The 12,812-nt window shown below is 38.2% G+C and overlaps 1 protein-coding gene across 3 annotated transcripts in view; it reads right to left on the reverse strand.

The window, feature by feature from the left end:
• Positions 1-379: 379 nt before the first annotated feature.
• Positions 380-12,812, reverse strand: part of GABRG3 (gamma-aminobutyric acid type A receptor gamma3 subunit) — a 556,557-nt gene continuing 544,124 nt past the window's right edge. For 2 of the 3 annotated variants that reach the window (XM_021940357.1, XM_021940359.2), the window contains 3 exons: positions 5,924-6,120; positions 5,547-5,624; positions 380-1,009 (listed from right to left, as the gene is read on the reverse strand). In XM_021940357.1, coding sequence (XP_021796049.1) covers positions 728-1,009; positions 5,547-5,624; positions 5,924-6,120 — 557 coding nt within the window. In that variant the 3' untranslated portion in view covers positions 380-727. The remainder of the gene's footprint in view (positions 1,010-5,546; positions 5,625-5,923; positions 6,121-12,812) is intronic. The other variant, XM_021940358.2, reaches the window with a different exon arrangement.

A 12,812-nucleotide genomic window follows, 5' to 3' on the forward strand; every position in this document is an offset into this window, starting at 1 on the left:
GTTGACTCTCAGTAAGTTGGATTAAAGTAATAACCTTCTGATGTTCAGAGATAGTCATCTTTGACCCCAACAACATGAGCATTTTGAAAATCTTATTTTCACCTCCAATGGAAACCGTGGGCAATGCGAGTGTACTCTCCCCAGGCCTAGAACGAGGTTATTAGGTAAAGGGGTGCCAGCTAACGGCAATGGTGCTGGAACCAGAGAGGCCACAGAGAAAGGAGACTGGGGTTGGAACCCGCTGCTGTTCACACTGGAGCACAGAGAGCCCAGGCTGAGCCAGCAGGAGTGGGTCTCGGCCAGGGGTGATTCAACACTCGTGAGCGCTACTACACCCAGGGCTGCGAAGGAAAGATACAGAAGGACTAGGGGCCTGAGAGAGCATCTTAGACATTCACTTGCACGTTTTACAGATTTCTTGGCAAGGGTAATCAGCAGCTGCTTCCAATATCCATAAACCATTCAGAAACAACACCAAGCTACAATTCAGTAGGGATCAGCAAGAATATTACTTTAAAACTCAATTAGCATGTGTGTGTGTGTGTGTGTGTAAAATACATAATAGAAACCTTTGCCGGGTACTTCCTGTGTTGCTGAAAGGTCATTTATAATAAGATACACTGAGCAGTGTCCTTCCTTGCTGCTCCCGATTGGTCACTACTGGTCTGGGGGCGACGGAAGGTCGAGTGTGTACCAAATGCTCTCCACTCTTCACCATGAGCAATGCTTAGAGATACAGGTATCCAACCCAGTAGACCAGGTTAAAGAGCAGGAAGGACGTGGGGAAAAAGACCCGGGAGTACGAGTCCAGCTCCAAGATGTCTATGTGAATACGCCCTTTTCTCCAGGATCCTGATTTACATTCTTCGTAGCAGCAGAAGAAGCTCTGACAGTCTTTGCCATCCAGACACTCATAGACACAGGTATCTTCAAATTCCTGCCAGTAAACGGAATTGTTTAACGTGGTCATCGCAGGTGGTGGTGGCCTCATGTCCAGGAGGGAATAGTTCTGCAGGCAACAAGAATGACACAACAACCATCGTAAAATGCAATAAAAACACCCTGAGGTGTGTGAAGCAATCGGTTCGTATCACATCTGTCTCCTACAGATAAAGAGGATGAGTGGGCCTGCCCATCCCTCACACTCCCCCCAACGCTGGAGAGACTCGGTCCCTTTTTTTTTTTTTTTTTTTGGTTTTAAGGAGCAGAGAGTTTAATAGGCAAGAAGTAAGGAAGAAGCTTCCCTGTACAGAGACAGAGGGAGAGGGGCTCAAAAGCCGAGAGAGGAGACCCCCGTCTTCAATTCTAATGCAAGGAAAATTGCATTGCAGTTTCAAATCTTGTGTTTCCCGGATTATTAATGAAGAAGGTTAAGCATATTTTAAAATGTGTATTAGTCATTTGAAGTCCCTATTCTGCCTACTTTTCTGTGGATTTGTAGTAAGTATGGACGTATTATATATTTATCCCTTATATGTGAAACAGTACGTATACTGAAGTGGGGAGGGACAAATAGGTTACTTTTTTCCCAATTAGTGAATAGTAAAAGGTATGACGTGCAGGAATGATGAGAGGATCTTCATGTCCCATGTGATTCTGGTGAAAGTGGGCTTTCAGTGTGAGGGGGCTGGATACTGCTTACCATCTTAAGAAGCATAACCAAAAATGTGCCCACCTACAATGCTTTCTTTTCTACCTCCCAAGCCTTTCTCCTGACATGGAAAAGTCCAAATGGGGCAGATAAAGGAGAGAGAACAACATACTCTTCACTCCTCAATGAGAAGAATCATTCCTAACCCTGAGACATGGCTGCAAATAGACTTGTCAATTCTTCAGACAGAGGCTGAGGTCTTCTGAAAAACAATGAAGTGTGCACTACATTGAATTCCGTTAAGGGGATCCGTTTCTAAACTGGACTGAATAATGGAAGAGAACTAAACAGCATGTTTGCCTGTCTGCTTTGGTTTATCTGTGCTGGTGGATCGGAGATGGGCATATGCCACTGGCAGCCGTGGAGACTGATGCCGAGGAGGAGGTGGAGAGGGAACCCTTCTCAGTGGGCTTCCTGGCGAGGGCCTTTGCCTGGGTGTGGCACACTGCTGGGACAGAGGCCATTTGGAATTCATTAGAAAGCATCGTGACAACCTCTTATACTTTCACCCCAAAATACGATTACACGAAGACATGGTACTGCTTCCCTCCTGCTTTTGGGCCTCAGTTTGATTGGACATGCTCATAATCGTGGGGTCATAAACTGGAGACAGGTGAAAGTGTCGGTCGGTCACTCAGAGTCGGTTCTTGCAGCCTTTGGTGCGCTCTTGTCCATGGGAAGCATCTGTGTGTGAGGACAGACCTAAAGCAGGATGGCCTGGACCACACGTTCACAGGGCGTTGCTTGCTCCTCACATGCGGCCACCTCCTTCTGCTACCAGTGGGGCCTCATGGTGCGGCTGCCCACCCTCCTCCTCCTCCGCAATCCTGATGAACAGGCAGAAATAAAAGTCCCGCTGTCTCTATGGGCCTCATGTGGACACGTCTCTTCTAGGTTAATGCTCTTTGTCCCGAGTAGGTGTAAACATCACCAGGGGTTTGCTAAAACATAGCAATTCCCTGCCTCTATCCCACTGCATTGAAGGGATCTGCCTCTTTTTGACAAGCTCCAGTGGAAATATCTGCCGTTATGAACAAACAATTGCAATAAAAGTTTCCTACACGTGTACTTTGACAGTGATCAGCCAGACATTCATCCACTCATTGCTTCAACCCCATTCCTCTATGTAGTCTCTTGCTGTGTGGATGGGACTGGGGGCTACCGGAGACAAGAGAGGAGAAGCCTGGTCGTCACAAGGCAGGGCAGCCCCACAGCAAGATTCTGGCTCAGACCGGGAGGCAGAAGGCTCTGCTGATGAGGGGATGGCTCACCAGAGATCTAAAGGGCAACCCTTGGAGGCCACAGGCAGGGCAGCAGGATGGTTTCTGGAGAAGAGAAACCTCCATTTCACTTCATTTAGGGAACCAAAAAACACCTAGAGATCATATTTACAATATTAAAAATGGTTTTCATTATGTCTTCATAGTTCACTGCTTTGAAATGAAACAAATTCCATTTTATAAGGTTGAAGCAAAATGTAAGATGTTAAGAGCCCTAAATAGCTTAAGAACTTCTTTACCTGCCTCCGTCTCATTAGTCATGAAAATTTCAAACGATGTCCAAGATAGAGATTTTAATTAACAATTCCCCCAAGTCCTCCTTGGCCTAGCTGGGTCCCTGACTCCCTCCTCTTTTGTCTGTGTGTGTAGCACAGCCCTGTGAGTGTCACGGAGCACCGTGCTTCCTGGGCACACGTGGAGTTCCTCAGCCTTGCATTTGACACGTTAGGAAAGGGGAACTGAGCAACTGGAACGGCTCACCCCAAGCCACACATGTGACTGTTCACGGAGCCTGCCCCTGTCCCCCATCACTGCTGCTTCGTGTTGGTAATGGAGGCTCCTTCACTAGCATACGGCTTGCAGACTGACCTTTCAGAATACAGTTGGGAAGATGACAGTTCTCACTCAGCAGAGGACAGACTTGCTTTTTCTTTGGCTTAGCATTATTCTTGCTGCAGGTCTCTGGTTGTGTCTTCTCACCAGGCCTGGCACCCTTTGTGTCTGTGAATTATTTTTCTTTGTACTTTCTTTAAGGTCATTAAACTTTCCAACTTTTTCTTTCTTTAAAAATATTTTTTTTCTGTTCATTTTGTGATATCTTTTTCTCTGTGTGTTAAAGGATTTTTTTCTTTTTTTGGCAACATCACTTCTGTACTAAAGATGTCAATATTTCCTCCTTTCAACACCCAGGTCCTGGCTATGTGTGATGATTGCACCCTTCCCCTCTGCCCTCTGTTTTGGTCCCACGCCATTTGGAAGCATTTGCTGGCAAAATCTGTATGTTCGCTGTGGCTTCCTGAAGCTGTAACAGTGATTTGCCCACAAACGTTTTGGAAGAACTATCATGATCCACACTTGCAGAGTGCAGGTAACTATGTAGTCTCCTGACAACGGGCTGGAAGTGCGCTGCATATGAGGTCTCAATTAGCAAGTAGCAAACCACCTGCAGCGTATGGGTGGGTTTGAAACATTTGATGTAATTAGTAAATTGTAATTAGTATACATATGTATAAAGGAATAAAAGTCATGATTGTAAATAAAAGTTGTTATATGATAAAAGTTGTAGTTCGCATCATTAATTTAAAAATATACTTCTTGGATTTTTCAATAAAGCTACATTCTTATCTCTAGCCAAAAGAAATTCAGACTTGTTAATAGTTAAATGTAACAAATTTGTTTTTAAATTGTCAAACCTTGGTCAATATTTACAGGGCTTAATTTATCCACACTTCAATTTTCTGATTTGTAGAAAGGTTTGTTATGAGAATAAAGTGAGTTGATACATGAAAGCACAGAGAACACAATGTCAAGCATAGTGCTCAAAAGAAAGTGAGGGGGTCGTCATTTTGAGGGGAGGAAGGACCTTCCAAAGCAGAACACAAGAAGCAGAAACTAGAAAAGAAAACAGTGACGGATTTGACCACATGAAACAAAATAACACACACAGAAAAAGGCACAAAATAGGAGAGTGGCAATGTTGCCAATTCAAGTTGAAATAAAAACTACATGACAAACAATATCATGAATATATTCTATATGTGACTAAATTATATATTTTATAAAATACAATTTATATAATATGTAACATATATACCACTGTCAGATTTCTACTTTAAAATACTAATAAAAGTTTAAAAAATTCAAAAGCAATTCACGAAAATAGAAATGCAAATCAAAAATAAACAAGTAACAATATTGTCAATAGTCAAATAAATGCCAGTGAGAAAAGTTTGCAGAGCTCATTTTCCTGCTTGACTATCAAACTGAATGCACGGAAAGTTCAGGATGAGGTGTCTGGCATTGCTGATGGAGCTGGTGGAGCACCATTTGGCAAAGACCAAAGACCATGCAACCCCTCTGCCCAAACGTTCTGCTCCTAGGAGTTTATAACCAAGCAAATCGTCACAGGTAAATACAAATTGGTAATGATAAGAACGTAAATGCAAGTGAAAAATGTGGATAAGCCCAGTCAGTGTCCTGCCAAGACTGCCTGTGCATCAATCATGAACGTAGGATATGATCATTACAATGATCCTATAAAATAATATTTGTGGCACAAAACTTAAGTACATGTAAGTACCTATTTTTGAGTTATCAAAGAGGCTATAAAACAATATAAAGATCATAATTCAGTTTTGCTAAAATGCATGAACATATATTATTTGAATGGCTAAAAAAGAACTATATATGCCATACACTAATCCCCATGTAGAAGGATTATGATTACTTTTCTCCTCTAATTTCCAACTTGTCAGAGTTGGATTTTTAACCTAATACTAAACACATTTTTGAAGCCAGCATGTGCATCACTCCTTGGTCTTCAATACATGCATGCATCAACAGCAATCTACCTTTCAAATGCAATGTTTAGTGAAAATTCTCAGAAATATTGACACCTGCAATGCTATACATACAGAGGGGGCTTGTAGGCTTATTCGCTCAGGAATCCATCTTGAGGAATCTGAATGTAGTAACTACAAGAAAAGAAGAAAAATAACTAGGAAACTGTCATGAACATTTGCATCCAAAATCACTCAAGAGCAACCTTTAGGGTATGACTAAACCAAACCACATCACCAGTAGGTGACACAAGAGAGCTCTTAGAGTCACATTCACATCTTCAGAATCCCGTCTGGTTTGGAAAAGTCTGGTTGAATTGGGTATGTATATCATGCTTTATACGATCCTTAGGAATACAACTGCATTTAGGCACACACTCATCTCAAACAGCGTCCCCATTACCTCCCAGAGAACCTGTGCTACTGCAGCTCACCGATGTCGTCTTCTTCGTGGTGGTTGGTTTTCTACAGCTGGAATAGTAGTTGAGGGTGGCATACTCCATCAGTGCGGCGAAGACAAACAGGAAGCACACGGTCACAAAGAGGTCCATGGCGGTCACGTAGGACACGCGTGGCAAGGACTTCCTGGCGATGGTGCTCAGGGTGGTCATGGTCAGCACCGTGGTGATGCCTGCACAGGGGACAGGTAGCATGTTGTGAAAGGATGCAGCATGCAACAGCAATCCCAGACCGTCACCCACATCCCTCCACCCAGCACGGCTGCCTTACAGGAATCTGATGCTGCATACCTCATGTAATGTTACTTTGAATTTTAATGTCCACACAATTTCATAAGCAATGTTTCCATGAAATGTCTGATTAGAGTCTTCACAATAACACTAAAGTGCCTGAATCAAGTGAACACCTTTCAATTTATTCAGTAATTCTCTCATTGTTGGACATTTTGCCTTTTAAGCAATTTTTAACATCGATGCTCTTTTTGCAGTCCTATCTATTCCCTGCTGTTCCACATCTCACACTTCTGTGCAGCTAAATCCTTTCATTTCTTTCTTCTCCTCACCTCCCCAGTTTGAAAACCCTCACTATTCTTGAAGACCCAGCTCCACTCTTGTCCTCCCAGCAGAGCTGACAACATGCACGTCTGCAGTATCCCTGTACCTTCTACGTATCGCAGCTTTTTTTTGTTTTGTTTTCATTATCACAGGGAATCACGTATGTCTTTACGTATCTGTCTCCTAGATAGTGTGGTCTTTAAGACAAAAACAGTCCCTTACTTGTCTTTGCCTGTCCCCCAGCACAGACGCTAGCACATTTGAGGCATTTAAATGAATGCTTTACATCAAATGAATCAATTAATTGGTAACACTCAATGTTGTTTGACTTCGACTATTTCATATGCATGGGTCGACACTGGATGTTTAATCAAATATTGTGGAAAACATTCAGAAAAGAGACAGACACACATGAGATGGATGGCTTAGAAGGGAAAACGTGAAAAAGACATAGAGACTGTTGAACATAAGAATAAAATGAAGAAGAGCGATTATCATGTGAAACAGGCTAAGACTGACTCTCCCGTGGGTGAACTCCCCAAGAAATCAGGACCTGTCAGAACTACTAGACAGGGCAGGTTAGTGACCCCAGATTCATGAACCCCTGAATCACAGGAATCTGAATTTTAATAGTCACCACCTCTGTAGCTCAATGGGAATACAGTAAAATATCTGCATCGCAGTACTAGTCAGAGAATAGGTACACAGGACAGATAAGGACACATTACTTTACACCTTTGTTGCAGCATTACAGCCTCTGTTTAGTTCCTCCCTGCACCTGCTCAAGGCGGTTCTGCCAGGGCCAGGTGGAGAATGAGTCTCAAAGCACAGGGTGGACAGCTTGTTGAGGTGTAAAGAATATCACCTGGAAGTCCAAGCCCTCCGCCTTGCTCTGGGCCTTCTCAGCGTTTGACCATGAGAAGCCACTTACCATCTTGAATCAGTTTCCTTAACTTGTGCAGTGAAAACAGAATGCTAGGTACTCTTTAATATAGATGGTAAAATTTCATGTAAAAATGCTATGTAAACCGGAAAAGTCTATACTTACATCAGATGTAGTTTTATGGAAAAAGATCTTTTGAAAAAATTATTTATATTTTTTAAGTTCCAGGGTACATGTGCAGAATGTGCATGTTTATTAGATAGATAAACGTGTGCCATGGTGATTTGCTGCACCTATCAACCCGTCATCTAGGTATTAAGCCCAGCATGCATTAGCTGTTTTCCCTAATGTTCTCCCCCAGGGAATACTATGCAACCATAAAAAAGAATGAGGTCATGTCCTTTGCAGGGACATGGATGAAGCTGGAAGCCATTATCCTCCTTTAATAAACATCCAATTCAACTTTTAAAAATGTGATCACATCATGTCTAAGAAGTTCAAAATCTTAGTTTCTATTTCAATAGAAATACAAATTGTTTGCGTCTGCAATTTCCATAGACCTTGTCCATCAGTTTTCATGAGTGGCCTGTATTCCAGAGGTAGACAGTGGCCGTGTGCTTTATCCTCCCCACTTCCACACCCACCCTGAAACTATACACCCTGAAGAAAAATAAAGCTTAGGCATTTCTAGTTCAGGGGTCTAAGCTACCTAGTAAAGAAGGGTGCTCTGCACAAACACCTGTTGGCATGACTTCCTCTTCGGGGAAAGCCCAAGGGAGTTCAGGAAGGTTATCTCAGCTGAGTCTATTACATATAGGATGCTTTGGAGATGATCCTGGTCTCACAGAATCCTAGAAAAACTTTCTTCTTGACCTTGGAGGGATGAGTGAATATAAATGCTGGCATCTTACCACAGTCAGAAGTAAACCTCCTAATTTAAACACAAACTATAATAACACTTTTTGACATTGGCTTTTTTTTTTCACTCAGCACAATGCCATTGACACATTTAACCGCTGCTGCATTAATAGTTTGTTCTTTCCTACTGCTGATATCATGGCTTGGGTGTTCCATAGTTTCGTTAGCCATTCACTTGTTGAGGGATATTTTGGTTGTGTCCAGTTTTTGGTGATTACATGAACATTCATGTCAGTGTAACAATATCATCCTATTTCAAGTGACTTTCTTGGAGACACATTGTAGCTGGGTCATGCTTTATTTTTTTAATCCTCGCTGCTAACTTCTGTTTTTTTCTCTGGTATGTTCCAGCAATTTACATTGAAAGTAATTATTAATATTAAGATGTAATTATATTGTGTTTCCTGTTTGTTTGTTCCTTTATAATATCTTGTTTTCTTTTTCCTGCCTTCATATGGGTTATCTCAACATATTTTAGAATTTTATTTTGCTTTATCTACAGTGTTCTTGAGGCACATCACTCTTTGTGGCCTTTTTAGTGATTCCTCCAGTATTACAAATACATAATTTATCATATTTAACATTTTACCAGTTTGAATGAAATGTAGAAACCTTATTTTCCCTTACTCTTCCTTGATTTTAATATAATTGTCTTAAATATTTCCTTTAATTAGTTTAATAATTACATCAAGTAGCATTATGATTTTTTTGCTTCAACCACTATAAGTAATTTAGAAAACTCAAAAGGCAAAGGAAAGTCCATTTTACTTACCCACATTTTCACTTTTTGTGTTTTTTTCTTCCTTTCTTTTGTTAAAAATTCTTCTCTTATCATTTTCTATTTCAAGAAATTCCATTAGCCATTATTTTAGGGGACATCTGTTAGTGACAAATTCTCTTTGTTCTTCTTCGCATGAGAATGAATTTCTCCTTTATTCTTAAAAGATACTCTCATTGGGTATAGAATTCTGGGTTGACTGTTCTTTCTATTCAGCATTAAAAAATGCTGTGCCACTTCCTTCTTGCGTCCATAGTTTGGATGAGAATCCATTGTTATCCAACTTTTTTTTTTTTCATAGGCAAGGCGACATGTTTCTTTGCTACTCTCAATAATTTTTCTTCAGTTTTTAAGAGTTTGATTATGATGTGTCTTTACCTAACATTCTTTGGATTTAACCTATTTGGGATTAATTCAGCTTCTTGGATCTCTAGATTTATGCCTTTTGGCAAATTTGAGTATTTTTTATCCATTGTTTCTTTGAATACTTTTTTTTAGCCTCATTCTATTTCTCTTTTTCTGGAACAACACAAATGTTGGATCATTTCCCTCTCTAACATATGTCAACATTTGGAGATATCCCTAAACTCAGTTGATTATTATTTTCAATATATTTCCTCTCTGTTGCTCAGATTGGTTAATTTTTGTTGTTCTGTCTCACGGTTCACTGATTCTTTCCTCTGTCTTTTCTTCTTTTGTTAAGCATATCCAGTGAGCTTTTCATTTTGGCGTTGTATTTTTCAGTGCTAAAAATTCCACTGAGTTCTTCTTTATATCCTCTATTTCTTTGTGGAGCTTTTCTATTTTTTCATTTAGTTGAAGCATGTGTGCATTTGCTCATTGAAGCACATTTATGACTGATATGTTAAAATCCTAATCAGATAATTCCAACAACTGTGTCATCTTGATACTGGCATTTTCTTTTTGATATGATGAATGATATTTTACTGTATGCTGGACATTTCTTGTATTATTTTATCAGACTAAAATATTACACAGAAAATCTTTAAAGTAGCCATACTTACAACATATTTAGAACAAAAACATTAATATAAAGATTAATAAAAGAAATTAAAATTTCTGCACATCAAATGCATAAGAGGAGAAAGATGCTATCCATTGGAAAAATGTATTTATTTTACATAACCAATGGATCTTCAGGATGTTTCATATTATCTAACAACATGAAATATCTATTCAGGTTTATTCTCATGTCAGAAATGTTTCAAAGTTTTCCTAAGATTCACTTTCTGATCTGAGAAATCTTGATCTAATCTAACATTATAATCCTAACATTTTTCTAGAAATTTAACATTTCTAGTTTTACCATTTTAGTATAATCCATTTTAAGTAAATTTTTGTGTATGGCAGGAGGTGGATATTGAAATTCACTTTCATGATGTAATTATTAGGTTTAGAGTTCTATAATATCCAGTAGCTCAAAGACATTGATATTGTTCAGCTCCTCCATTCCTTTACTGGCTTTTTGGTTGTTGACTGGTTTAATCACTTAAATAAGTGGACAAATGTGCTTGTTTGTGTACACTGCTGATAGAAGTATATTTAAATATCAAACTGTGATTGATTTTTAAAATTTATCCTCTTCTCAGTTTTTGTTTATTTTAATATGAAGCTGTAATACTAGGTACGGGTGCATTTATGAAAGTCTTGTCTCTCTGTTGAATTTACCCTTTTATTATTATTATATGCTCTTACTTATTTCTATGTTGAATTCTTAGCTATGCCTTTTATTATATTTTCATATTTTTTCAACAGATTACAATAAGATTTCTTAACATATCTACTTAGAATTTTTTTAGTATTACTTCACTCGTTTTTGTACCACATAGGAACATGGTTCCATATGTCCCCTAACCTCATTGCTATTTATGGCCTATATTTTATTTTTTCTTATGTCATAAGTCTCATCTTGCATTGTTATTATTTTGACTTTAATTGAAAGAATAAAAATAGAAAACTAGTTTTTTAAAATTTCACCACATGCTTACCATTTCTGATGTTTTTCATTACTTCTTATAAATCCATTTTTCTGTTTATTATTTCTATTACCTAATTAGTTTGTTTTAGAATTTTTACTATGGTTTTAGATTTTCTGTGACAAATTAACACAGATTTTGTTTATCTAAAAAAACTTCATTCTGATGAAATTTTTGAAGTACATTTTCTCTGGATATAGAATTTCAATACTTTAAAGCCAGCAATTAAATATCTTCTGGTTTCCATTATTGCATATGAAGAATCAGTTAGTCATATTTTTGCTCCTCCACATACGACAGGACATTTTTGTTTATCTACTTGCAAGTATTACCTTTATTTTTGATTGTCATCATTTAGACTATGATGCTTTTCTTTGTATTTCTCCTGCTTGTATCTCACTAAGCTGTTTGAATTTGTAGGCTGGTATTTTTCACCAAACATTGGAATTTCTTAACCACATTTTTTCAAAAATATTTTTCCTCATTCTTTTTTTCTTATTATTCTGATTTTAACTATCGCCTCAGTTATAGTCACTTATAGTTTTGTTATACATATTCATATTGTACCACAGATCACTGGTACATTCTTTCTTTTAATCTTTTTATTCCCTTGTTCTTCAGATTACATAATTTTCATCTGATGGTCTTCAATTTTATATAACCTTTTATTTCTGCCATCTTCAATCTGCTCTTAAGTTTAGTGAATTTTTCAATCAAGATATTATATATTTCATTCTAGAATTTCTTTTTGTATACTTTCTGTGATGAGATGACTCATCTGTTCATTAATTAAAATCATATTGTCCTTTAAGTCCTCAGACATTGTTATAATAGCTATTGTTAAAGTCCATGCCTACTGAGTCAGCATTAGATTTCCCTTTGCTTTTTATTAATCCTTCTTTCTTTGTAATCATGGGTCACATTTTTCTACATCTTAGAGTGTCTAATAAGTTCTTATTATAACTCCTTATAATTTAAAGAGTCTGCATGATATTATCTTTTTAAGAAGCCCTTTGAATTCTTATGACAGGTTCTCCTTGATCTTGTTATTGCTTGGTTCAAGCTTCATCAAATGACATTTAGAGTACCCCCTTTACTTCTAGGCACAGACTTTTTGGTGTCTCAACTAGACACTAACCATCTTATTAAATAAAGTTCCTCAGTTCTTCTGGCTATAAATTTATTATCTGACTGCACTGTGAAATTCTAGCTTCTGTATCTTGAGCCCAGAACAACTATTCTCTGTAGGATTTTCATAGTCTCAAGTTGTACAAACATAGTTATATATTATATCACTTTGAAGTTTATCTTTAGATATCTTATGTACAGTGACATCTAATACATGTAACCATGAAGCCATAACCCCAAGGGTTAGTCACAAAATCTGTGTTGATTTGCCTACAGTTCTATCATGTATTTTCTATAAGCATGCAAAACTAGTATAGGTAGAGGATATTACAGGCTAATTAATCTCTTGGCCTCTGGTCTACCCAGGCCCAGTGCTTTGTTCTTGAACACACAAATTAAAAAAAAAAACACAGAGAAATAACAATGCAGATATGAAAGATGTTGCAGAGATTTGAAATTGAGGCAGCTTCCTCTTTTCTATAGGAATTTTTTTTGGGGAAAACAATCTGTATATTCAGTCTTATATATTACCTGTCTTCAAAAAATCAAAACATTGAAAGTTTCCTATCAGAAAGAAAAACTGACATAATATATGTTGCACAGTTC

The sequence above is a fragment of the Papio anubis genome, chromosome 7 (genome assembly GCF_008728515.1).
Source record: "Papio anubis isolate 15944 chromosome 7, Panubis1.0, whole genome shotgun sequence".
Lineage (NCBI taxonomy): Eukaryota > Metazoa > Chordata > Mammalia > Primates > Cercopithecidae > Papio > Papio anubis.